Raw genomic sequence first — 13,181 nt, 5'->3', positions numbered from 1 at the left:
AGAGGCAACTAAATTAAAGGGATGCCAACCAAATATGACTGGAAAGGGATACGGAAAGAGGTAGATTTTAGACGCAGGATGAAAACCGGACCACCCGGAGAAAAACCAGTGAGTATGAGCATGGATCGCCAACCAAACTCAAATGTGGTAATGCGGGGAATTGAACCTGGGTCGCAGTGGTGAGAAGCGAGTGAGAAAACCACTACACTAACACCATTTGACAAAAGATACTTGAGACAGGTGTTTTTATTACCAGTTTACTCCCCAAGTCAAAAGGCTGTATATATCTACAAGTAAACAACATAGCGGGTACTGTGTTTTTGGGGAGGTAAATATTTCGAATGAATGTCTTGAATCAGAATGCTACCAAAGTAAAACAAAGCATTTGCTAGTAATTCGCAAAACAGATAACATCTACTCAGGCCAAAGTCGGAAATTTTGACAATGAGTTACTACCATTACTAACTTGCTCGGTATCATACACTTGCTAATATTGAATCCCCAGGTCTCTTGAATACTTGGTGGCAAAGTTATGAACCTTTTATATGTCAATTTTTTTCTCATCACTTTTTGCCTGTATCAGTTTCATTATTGCAGAGTTTAGCCTGATTGGACCAGATCCGGCCACATATTGTTACTTTGTACAGCCTGTTAACATGTCTTTGGAATGCACATGTTCACAATTGACCTTCTTGAATGAGTTATGAGTCAGGGATTATAATTCAATGCTTGGCATGTAACCGTCAATTGTTCATACATTACAGCAACGCATCGTACATATTTAGCCCTTAACATTTATGTTCTTAATATTTTAATAAGCATGAGCTTGCTTTTGCATTCCCAACATTAACATAGCAAATATAACTTTCATTCATAGGTTACTTTGGAGAGTTTTACAAGTGTTCTGAAATCAAACATGGCCTTGCTTAACTGCTGTACTGTATTAAATCATCATTGTTCTGAGCAATTACCTCCTTCAACAACTTGTGTGAACTTGAAACCAGAAGTATGAATCGAAAAGAGATAAAAAATAAAGTTTCCAGTGCTATATAAGTATATGAACTCTATCAAAACCGCACTTTATCAGAAAAGATTATCTTCAACAGCTATGCAAACCATATATCCATTCACATCACCCACTCAAAACCAATTTTAGCCATATAATATGGATGATTCTGCCTTGCCAGGTAAAACCGCAATATCTGCTTTTATAATTACTTCAAGATACTGCCTTTTACTGGACTTATATATCTCCAATACACAGATAGGCCTACAGTATCTGCAATGCCCATTAGTCTGAAGGGTCATTGAAGGGGTAAAGTTAAGGTTTAGGGCATTTAGGTTAGGATGGATTAGGAATCAGTCTAGGGTTAGCATTAGGGTTAGTTTTAGGGATAGGGTTTGGGTAAATGGTAGGATTAGAATTATGATTAGGGTTATTGCTTAGGTTATAGGTTAGGTTTAGGGAGAATTTTACGGTTAGCGCAAGGGTTAGGGTTTATATAACTAAGTTATTGGGTTTCAGAGTAATGACCCTTTGGACTATCGACCTGTCACTAATTTACTTACAAATATTGCCTTTATGAACAGACTGATTCTAAAAAGCAATTGTCTCCCACGTAAATATGGAATATCTTGTTTTGTAACTTGTTCACTGATTGATCTTGTTGGGGCTAGAACAAGAAACTAGCGATTGGAGAAGACTTTCTCAAAATTGTATTCTTAATTATTTTGTCTATAATTAAATGTGGTCTGTCCTATATGAAATCAACCTTGCAATTAGCTTTTCTCATCATCATTCATTATTTCTACGTAGATAACGAAAATCTTGGCAAAAGAGGAAGGTCACCAATAATTAAATCGTCTCTGTGCCAAATAATTATCTTTAATATTTGTACAGGTTACATGTCAAAATAGAAGCGCATTTCTACATTATAATTAGGAAGCTGTAACACAATTAATTTGAATAATTAGACCTTGCTGACATCGCCAAACATACCTCATGAAGCCTTTTTGTGTGGTCATTAACTGTAAGACGTCACAAAGATATTTTTATCACAAGAGATACACAAGACCTTTGAGAAGAAACATCAACCTGTTTTCTGTGTGCTGATGGTAAGCACCTGAATACAGTAAACATTTCAACATGGCCGATAGACCCAATATACAGGGCGGTATTGACCGGATTATCTAATTTTGTACGCACTGATGGCTTACCACAGTGTTGATTGCTCTAATTTGTATGTTAATATATGTTCTGAATTAGACAACCACATGGGACACAGTGACATCGCCCCGATATCTTCATGGTAGAAATCGCCATGGTAGGTTGAATCCACAGCCACCCATGGCCATTTTATTCGGACCTTATGAGATGCATAATTAGCGAAGTGACCTGACTAAGGCTACTGACAATAGCCGGGTAATTGATTTCTCGCTGTGTGAGTAAGCTTGTATACGACATTGCGGTCAATGGTTATACTGCCTCCACTGAGTAGTGAGTGCAGCTATAGCCTGCTGCGCGCTGTAGTCCATACAGGACCAACGCAATATAACATTAGAGTTTTGGTCAGATTTTGAGTTCAAAGCGCACGGCCAATTTTCAAAGCGCACCCTATGGACTATCATATCTGTTCAACACGTATTTTCAAGTGTATGAGACCACATCTGGTTTCTTGAGAAAAAAATCATTTATGGGAGATATTCATCATTTTCTAACCCAGTATCCGAAGATTTTCGTCTGATATCAAAATCGTGCATAGCAATTCACGTGTATCGATCCCGTGTATTCATTTTAGTGTCTCTGCTGCACCAAATAATTATTAGCCAGGCGATGTCGGTGTGTGGGAGTGATAAAGGTACATACTTTCATCCTACCTTCATGTTAATGTCAGATTTTGTCTTTATTAGACTGGGCTAATCCAATTAAAGCCCACACTCCCTGTGGAAATATCTTCCACAGTGGGAGTATGAATTTCAAATGGAATGAACACATTTAGGCCGCTCCATTTGAATTTCATACACAGTCTGAGAAAGATTCAAGCTAAATATTCCATAGAGGGAAGGTAAGTTTCAAATAGAGTTAGCTAATGTGCTAATTCCATTTGAAATTCATACTCCCCCTTGTGGAATATATTTCAAAAACCTTCTACAGGGGGAGTATGGACTCCAAATGGATTAGCCTAACTGGCTTTCATGTTTGCCATTTGCACAGTTTACTAGCACATTGATGCTTGTTTTTAAAAGAGGATATCAGACAAGTTGATGCGGATTAGGTCCATATCTTTCCAAATTTGTTCTGAACCAATATCATCCACACTCTCCCTGTGGAAGACTTTGGAAATATCTTCCACAGAGGGAGTATGAATTTTAAATGGAAATAGCACATAAACCGACGAGCTTATTTGAAACCCTGCCTGTTCTATTCATTTCTGTTTGACACCCATCAGTACGAGTCATCTTAACACTCACCTGCAGAAGTGTTTGTCTCTCTGCCTCCTCTTCATCCTCTTCTTCAATTTCAATTGGTTCCTGTTTGATCTCTGTAATATCCCTGAGGTGGGGTGAGCTGCTCTTACTGCGTGGAGACAGGTTCTCTGGCTCCACAGGGCTCGTCTCCCCTACTCCGCTTTCTTGTATCTGTACATTGAAAAGAAACGATGGATACAATTATTAACTTAAGAGCTACAAAAAGCACTCCTGATGCCATAAGGAGAGCTTTTGTTTTGTCAATTTGACAAGATATTTTACAAGATGGGTCTTTGTGGCATGTGACATACATTCTCACACACAATAGTATAACAAGCTATGCAGAACAGCAGCACATATAAGTTTAAAATGTTGAAAATTTCAACCTTAAAGGACTACATTTTAACTCGTTTTTTTACAAACATAATTTGACTTTTCGACCTCCTCCACCCTATCAAAAGGGCTTTTGTTTGGACATCATCAAACTTTTGGTTTGTTCCCTAATAATGAGATGTATGAATTTGTCTTCACCTAATAAAATGTTATTGTCATTAAACAACTAATTAATTAATAAAACCATATCTAATTATTAATGAAACCATCATTAATCAATAAAACCATATCTTATTATTAATGAAACCATATCTCTGTAATATAATTGAATGAATGATGCTGTAATGGTTGGTGTGGTTGGTCCTGCCTGTTGCCCTATATATCCACAAACTCCTGATTTACACTGTAAGTCAAAATAGGCTAATATCCAATGTCAAAGGTCATTAAACCCCACTGAACACTCATTGCTCAAAATCTGACCTAAATTAGTGTTTTTGTATCCAAGACAATCAAAGGTCATTTTATCAATGTACAAAGCATATTGGGGGTCAAAGAGCTGTGCCATGAGAGATGAGCATATATTATGAGGTCCTGATGAAATCAAATTGGTTTGTTTTTCCTGGAAATATAATCAACATCCTATGAATAATTCACTCTCTCTCTCTCTCAAAATAGATTTGACCTAGTCAGTCTACTCCATGTTTGTGTGTCACTCATGAAGGGCACTCTATTGATAATTTGATAAGTTATAGTATTTCTTTGAATATGCCATCGGGTATCACAGTAACTGTGCAGTAGGTCCCTGGGCAAGTGGTCAAGCTTTTGTCAAACGTGTCTTGAACTTCAGCGGTACTGTGATAACCGACTGCTTATTCGTGGAAATACTTGTTATGAATTCCCATGGAGAAAGCCTATCTACTTATTGGAAATTAATTTGACCTAGTACACTGTATAGGCTGCCCCTGTCAAGGCAAAACTTTGCCACCACTGAGATATTTTTAAAGTTGTAGGTATTAAAACAATATTTTTTACATCTTCCCCCAGCTTTTTCGATTTACAAATCACTGTGCTCCGTGTAGATTTTGATGTTTTGTTTTCATTTGATTTGATTTGATTTGATTTGTGACGTGTCATGTCAAAACCAGACACTTTTGGGCAGGATCGTAAATGGAGAAATAGCCAAAAAAAATTTCACAATTTGGGGTTGTTGCAAATTTGTGATGTTATTGATGTTAAAAATATTGTCTGAAGTTTCAGACCGGTAACTGGTAAGTTTTTTTGACATTTTCAAGGTAATTCCTACTCTCAACATTGTCAATAATATTTTTAAAGGCCGATATCCCAATTTCCAATTTTATAATACCATAACTTACGAACTCAATATCTTCGCTTAGGAATGTCCGATTTCATGGGGGAAAATGGCATTGTGGAGCAAAATATCTCTATAATTTAAGATATGTAAAAACCTCAAAATTGATAACCTGCCCAAAAGTGTCTGGTTTTGACATGACACGTCACATTTGTTCAGGCTTGACAACCCTAGATAAACAAAGAAAGCCTCTTATGAAGCTTATTTCCATTGGGACCCATTTGAAAACTGGCACCGGTTGGGAACAGTCAGGGGTTAACATCCAACTCATCTCGAAACTGACTGCGAGCTACATGTACAGTTATGGCTATCCTGTACACTCGACCAACAGCTTAACATTCCTTCCAAAGGACGGAATTCTCTCATGGTTCATATATCCAATTCTACATGCACCACAGGGAGAGCAGAAGTCTGAATTCAATCTAAAGTCTGCACAAAAAGAAACTCAGCTGTTATAAATACGCCTATAGCTTCAGAACTAATAATTGTTTCCACAATATTTTTACATAGAAAGAAGGACGATTTATTTACGTGCATTTTGATACCCCATTTGTCAAATGTCGCTCAATATTAACAACACAGTAGTGCATTTAAAGAAAAATACCCGAATTTAAAAGTAGCAGTTTACAGCGATCAATGGTTTTTACGCAAGCATTGTGGCACGTAACACCCTCCATTTATCTTCGCGCTGACTTCAAATCAATACAAATAGCTGCAACTTTTAAATTCGGGTAATTTTCTTTGAAAACACTGCTGTGATGTTAATATTGAACGATATTGGAAAAATGGGGTATCAAAATGCGCGTAAATAAATTGTCCTTCTTTCTATGTTGAAATATTGTGTAAACAATTATTAGTTCTGAATCTATAGGCGTATTTATAACAGCTGAGTTACTTTTTGTGCAACCTTTATAAATATTGCCAATTAAATTTAGCAAGTTTTCCATCACCATGAGTTGAACCAGGACCATCATGCACCAGAGGCAAGAATTTTTAAAACACTGAGCCACACTCTCCCTGCTCTGTCACTGATGTTATTATCTTTATTAAATACACAGAATGCTACTGCTAGATAAACTTCTCCTGAAAGAATTAAAGTCGCTGTCCTTTCTAATCTGAACTTAAGGCAAAAGGTCTGCAAAATGCTTTTTATAGGTACACATGAGGAGATAACCTCAATATCACCCCACGATTTGAGCTGCACGATTGATCAGGTAGTGATGCTTAGTTTGTCTCCTGGTTACCATAAAACCTGGGACAAATATATCAAAGAGGATTGGACACTTCCTATGCAGCGTGTGTTAAAGCAGTATATCCATTTTTGGCTCGCTTTAATCTATTTTTATAATTAGAACTCGTATTCTTTGTTGTATTGCGCAGCATAATACCTTCAATTTACTGATGGATATTACTAATTAATTTGCAATGCTGTTTCCCCATTTTCTTATCATATTAGCGGAACTATTTATAAAACTTGCCATTATCAAGTATGAGGTGTTCTCTACAATGAACAATTGCTGAGTGAATTGGATCACTGTATCAATAACAAAACTTTTGCTATGTAGCTATGTATAATTCATAATAACATTTGTTGCAAGAAAGGACTTTGCATTGGACATTGTCGAGACTCGCATGTGGCCCGCAGGTTAACAACCCATTTTAAAGTTACCACTCACCTGTCTTTGTTGTTGCAGTGCAATCATCTGCTGTTGATGTTGCTGATGCTGCATGAACTGCTGATGCTGCTGCTGTAACAATAACTGCTGCGGATGCATGGAGGAGGGGGGTTGACCTCGTTGACTGTTGGGTAGAGGCGCTGATTGTGTCCTTGCCAGGGGCCTGTGAAGAGGTCTTCTATGTAAGCCATTGTGCAACGTACGTACGTACCAACAAACATAATGTTTGTCAAGGATGAGGTAGGGTGGATGAAATATGTGCGGCATAGGAAGGAAAAGCAGACAAAAACACAACAACATCAACACAAAATGTACGACTTCTAACACTTTGTCACCAAGGAGATCAGGGTCTATCAAATCGGCCGGCTAGGATGGAACTGACTTTTAGTGTGGTGGGGAGCATGACGACCAATTCATACCAAGCACACATTAGGTAGCAATTGACTCAACCAGCTAGATTTACACACTTTAATTTTAACATGCTGTTTGTCTTATCAAAACAAACTAATTCTGTTATTCAGGGATATGAGAATTTGTAGCCTTAAATATCTTGTTTTTTCTCGTTTCTATTTCCTACATTGCCTTAATCTTTATCCAAACTGAGCATGCATTAAATGGTTTAAAATCAGTTATTCTCAAAATCATCTCTCCCACACTATTACATACATGCAACCCTGTAAACTCCCAAAATTGCTAATGAAGAAATTGTGATTAAAAAGTTAAAAACGGTGTTAAGATTATAATAACTTAAATCCATGCAACATGCACTCATTTGAAATAGATTGATCAATAATTAAATATCTATTAAGTTGACTGATCTTTGATATTGTTTTATAATTAACAAAAATTATACAATGTTATTGGTAGGTTGGTAACATGCATTTAACAGAGGGGGAAGTATCAAGCAAAACTCATTGCAATTAATGCAGGTGTAGCTTTTGGGCTATTCCAGTTGAAATCCATACACCCCCTATGTACGACATGACCTTAATCTCCCACACAGGGGGTGTAGACTTCAAATGCAGTCACCCATTCAGGTAACCCATTTGAATGTCACACTCCCTGTGTGGTGAAAGATATTAAGGTCATGTCTTCCATAGGGGGTGTATGGATTTGAACTGGAATAGCCCATTGCCAAAAGGATCCTAAGCTCCATTTTCAATTATCTTAGCCTGTCTTAATATTGGTTTATGTGTACAATGTGTGTACTCTACACTTTGTTCAATAGTTGGACACATAGATAAGATTCCATGCAGAGCCAAAACACAAATCCTCAAAGTTGGCCAAGTGGTTAGCAAGTCATACACACACATACAGGACAATGCAACATGCAGAATTACATTCAACAAATTAGGAAAGAGCTGCTACAAAAGTGGCATTTTTACACTAAGCATTTATGGAAACTTACAAGCAACCTTCATTCAATTATCATCTTTATTTGGGTTACAAAATGATGAAGAAATTAAAGACTAACGTTTGAAGACAACAAAAGATCTTGTTCTTAGTCCAAACATTTTCATTAAGGAGTGAATATCTAGAAACAAGACGTATGTGCCAGGAAGATGACTATAATTAGTCCACAAATTAAAGATTGTACCGAAATGGTAAAAATAGCACAGAACAAACTGTGTCTACATAACAGTCCACATTTCTTTCAAAGAATACCACTTCATCAGAGCCAGCTTGTACTCCTAGGATTACTGGTATATCAAACTATAGAGATCAACTGTACTAAAAATATATAAAGCCATGCCAAAAAATCTGGGTTTGCAAGCCAAGTGCTAATCTCCGCTGAGCCTTGGCAAAATGATACTTTTCCTGAGTAATTTAGGATTGGCAGAACATAGCAGATTGAAAAAGGTCTAGGCATACTTCTTAAGGTGGTTTTTAGAGGCCGCTTGTTATTGATGATGGTATGAATCACACAAATTATTATTTCCCCAAATTCCAATGCCAGTACACAACTTGGCTAATAAATCAAAATCATTTACATCTACAAAATGGACTGGTTGCTTGTTTGTTTTTCTATTGCATTATGCTTATTTTCAGATCAATAAGATGTAATCAGAAAGTGCTTTTAGCTGCTGTTCATCTCACTACCACTGCCAAAACAACTTTTATAAAGAAGATGAGCGACCTCTTCCACAGACTGCAAACATCATGCAAGACACCCACATTGCTGTTCTGTCAAATCCTTGTATATATGATTTTGACTACCTCACAGATAATGATTTAATGATCACAAATAATGTTTGATTGCATATGGCCGTCTACCGTGCAATCAAAATAATATGATCATTTTAGAATCTTTAGAATTTTTAGAATAAGTAGATGTGGCAGCTTTCCATGAGGTAGTCAAAAATCACATAAAAGGTTTGGACAGAACAGCGACAATATGAAATCTGCGAAAGAGGTGGCATTAGATGACATAGAAGCAACAAATAACATGCAACATAACATCAAAGGGAATGGTGCAATGGACATGTGGACATGGGGCGGGTGGAGTGAGTGATTCAAACACAACATACATATCGTCATGGTTTTATTATACTGATGAAATCCAGATGACTGTAGCGTGTCTCATCTCAAGTTGAGAATAATACCTTGTTTTATTTCGCAGTGATGGATTTGAATCACTCGCGCTATCCTAATCCCACGGGACTTATACACATGCGTTTAAGGGTGATTTGTCCATACGGGGGCAACGTAACGGCATAAAAGGCGCCTATTCCAATCTGCCATTGCGAAATCCAACATGGCGTTACTCTCAACTTGAGACAAGACACACTATATAAACTGTTGTATTATACCAACGGTAAAAGGCAATGTTATCAATTTTGTTCAGTGCAAAGCCACTTGCGTATGTACGCTACCTACACTGGTCACTTATTGGGTTAAGGACAGTTCAACGTACTCTGGAATTCATCAGAATAAGGAAATCACTACAATATCATAAAATATGCAGTAGCGTAGCCAATGGGGGAAAATCCCCCCTTATGAAAAATCTTGCCCACCTGTAGGATGCAGGCGGGTAAAATTTTAAGATTTTAGGGCTTTTTGACCATTTTGGACAATTTGTTATCATTTTCATCAAAATGTGCCCCCTCTAAAAGCCAACCCCTCCCCCCTTTGAAAAACAACAACTGGCTATGCTACTGAATACACGGTACATGTATAGTGCCAAAATGTCTCATGTTTTTTTTGTACTTGAACTCATCAGTAAAATAATTGAGTAATTTGCTATGCAGCGTTCGAAATAACATTTTTGGGAGAGGGATTTTGTTCAGAAAGATAAATCAGAAACATTTTCTCCATGTAAACAGGCACTATACGTCATAATCTGGTAGTGAATCCTCTGAACATTAGTTACGTTCAAAATTTGCAGTACTCAGAAGCCATGAGTGCATCAAGTAAATGTTTGGTTTCACATGGTTGTGGATATCCACAAAGGATTCACTACCATCAAGTCATTCACAAGTCATGTTAAATCATTGTATCTTATTAATAAGCAAATATTAAAGAAGCATTTTGGCCAAATTTGAACTGATACGGTTAAAACAAGAAGTGTTAACCCCCTTCCATAAAAGATGAGAAATGGACTATTCCAGTTGAAATCCATCCACCCCCTATGGAAGACATAACCTTAATCTCCAACACAGGGAGTTGAAATCTACACCCTTGTAAGGAAGATTAAGGTCATATCTTCCATAGAGGGTGTATGGATGTTAACTTTAATAGCCCAATGCAACATAATCTGATCCATGGCCAAAGAGGTAATTGTATCATTGAGATGAAAAGACATCAGAAAATGTACATTGTAAATGCTTATAAGGCCAAAAAAAAAAGGTTCGTCTCAAAGCTTGCGCGCGCGTTTGTAAAATCCCACGATTTGACAAAAAACAAATGCGGACATTTTTTTTATTTAAAAAAAAAAATTTTTTTTTTTTTAGTTTTTTCCAGAAAAAATTGGCGAAAATCAGACTTTTTTCTCAAAATACCATGAAAAAAAGTTGGGGGAAAAAAAAAATGGCATTTCGCATTTGTTTTTAAATTTCTCATGAGCTTTGAGACAAACCTTCTTTTTTTTTTTTTTTGCCTAACTTTGCAACAAGTATGCTTGAGGTGATCTGATTTCAGCAATAATAGCACACCTATTTACTTCGCAAGTCGAGGATGATAATAAATCATATTTTCATGTGGCTTAGTTGGATCAGATATAATGTCACAAATAAGTGCAATTCGAGGAGGATAGTTCTAAAAGGGATGAGTTTAAGTCACAAAATCATGAAAATGGAGTTAGTGTCAGTTTCTGCAACAGGGGTGTTATCTACACTGCATGGTTATAACCACCACCTTGCACTGAAACTACATGGACATACCAATCTTCTTTACCATTTTTCTCAAAATGCACTCTGATGTCTGATTTCTCAAAGCTTGGCTAGTGCTCAGGCTTCCTAAGCCAGCAGGCTAGTCCTACCAAGTGGATCCATTTTATTGATTTAAAGTTTTAGGTGATGTATGATATGAAATTGAATGCACTGGTATATAGGACTAATTGGGCTTAAGGCTGATGACTTAGGAAGCCTGACCACTAGCCATGCTTCGAGAAACAGGCCCAATGTGACTTAAACCCCATATAGAACTATCATCCTCAACTTATGAAGCAATCATACCAGTACTGAATCATCTGGACCAGAATGGTAAGAATTCCAATTTCCTCATGCCAAGAAAAGAACCTCATGCCAAAATAAAGTAGAACACCCCCTGAAACATTTGGTCAACTTACCGTATAAGTCTCTGTGCTATTGGTGTGTTGGCTAAGGTTGGAGGACTACCATCATGCAGGGGGACGCCACCCATCATACCTGACGGGATACCAGCGGCTCCTATTGCACCTGTTCAAATGGTTAATAACATACAAAAAGTTGTTTTATCTTCTTGTTCTTCTAAAGAGGGGAAAGCGGGGAATACTAAATAGTTGGCTGAAACTTTTAATGGGTCACAAGTTCTTGGATTCCTTCATTGCCAAATAATGAACATCGTAATTAATTAATAAAATAATTGATCAATTTGAGATAATTCTTTGCAAAACAAATTTACATCATCAAGTGACGGCTTGATACTTTTTCACATAACTGCATGGGGGTATATTGTATCATATGTGCAAAACACATTTAGCCATTACTATAAAAGTCAGTAAATAGTTGTACATTTTGCATGTATTTTTCCACTACTGATGTAAAATGCACACTACCTTCTACTAGGCTGTACCATGCAGAATGACGGATGCGCGCCAAACATCCAACAATACACTAACCTTAACGCAATACAAGATTTATCTGCAAGTTTTCTTTGCACTTACCAGCGGGGACTGCAGGAATGAATGCAGGTGTAATGACTGCACCAGGAGGTAGGGGATTACTCAGACGCAGAGCCTCTCCTCCTAACCCTGTCTTAGATCCAGCCTGAAAAATATCAAGCAAACAATGCTATCATTTAGACTTTACAAATCCATCTTACTGTGACAAAACAATAGAACAGTGTTTCTACTTATACTTACAATACAGCAAAACATGAGGTTTGGCCATACCGTTATTACCAACTTGGGTTTGGCAATACCGTTTCCAGCATGGGTTTGGCCATACCATTACCAACTTGCCTGCCTATTACTTGTATTACTATTACTTTTTGCACCCATAGCACTTAACTGTTACATAGTGTTATGTAACACTGTAAAAATCTACTCGCAGAAAGTTGAATTTTGGCATACCATGTTGTACCTAACAAAAGGAGGGGTGTGTTGTGGCTGCCATTTTGGATGTAACGGGTCAAACATGTTCTTCATACAAACACGCTGTACATGTAAGTTTGTTTTTCCTAGGTGAAAGCTAACTTTCAGGGATGAAAGTGGCCTGAAGTGACTTGGCAGGAAAAGCCTGAAAAAGAGCGTAAATTTGGGCTATAAAGCCTCAAAGCGGGCTGAAAATAAATAAAAGGGCGGAAATTTGGAGTAGCAAAAGGCCTGAAATCAGGCAATTGCCTGAAAACTGACATCCCTGTAACTTTAAATAGATGACTAGTTTGTTTTCTTTTTGTTTCTTAGCGGGTTTTCTGGATTCACTATTACCAAATGGCACACATAAACAGAGCAGAAAATGTTATCACTTTCCTAATCAAATCCAATATCCGAACATTACTTCCTTTACTCAACGACATCCTGTAGGAACCTTTTAATTTCGTATCATCAATCCATGCTATTTCTACCTAATAAAAGGCTTTTGACCTTTTAGTGGAAAGGTTTCAAGGATATTGCTACCAAAAAGAAAACTTAACAT

The 13,181-nt window shown here is 37.2% G+C and overlaps 1 protein-coding gene across 8 annotated transcripts in view; it reads right to left on the bottom strand.

The window, feature by feature from the left end:
- LOC140150809 (histone deacetylase 4-like) overlaps positions 1–13,181 on the bottom strand; it is a 119,706-nt gene that overhangs the window by 12,769 nt on the left and 93,756 nt on the right. For 7 of the 8 annotated variants that reach the window (XM_072172943.1, XM_072172946.1, XM_072172941.1 and 4 more), the window contains 4 exons: positions 12,209–12,311; positions 11,633–11,741; positions 6,847–7,024; positions 3,472–3,639 (listed from right to left, as the gene is read on the bottom strand). In XM_072172943.1, the coding sequence (XP_072029044.1) occupies positions 3,472–3,639; positions 6,847–7,024; positions 11,633–11,741; positions 12,209–12,311 (558 nt within the window). The remainder of the gene's footprint in view (positions 1–3,471; positions 3,640–6,846; positions 7,025–11,632; positions 11,742–12,208; positions 12,312–13,181) is intronic. The other variant, XM_072172942.1, reaches the window with a different exon arrangement.

This window comes from Amphiura filiformis, chromosome 4 (assembly GCF_039555335.1).
Source record: "Amphiura filiformis chromosome 4, Afil_fr2py, whole genome shotgun sequence".
In the NCBI taxonomy this organism is placed as follows: Eukaryota; Metazoa; Echinodermata; class Ophiuroidea; order Amphilepidida; family Amphiuridae; genus Amphiura; species Amphiura filiformis.
Note: the sequence above shows the minus strand (reverse complement) of the source record. Positions and strands in the feature narration are given on the sequence as shown.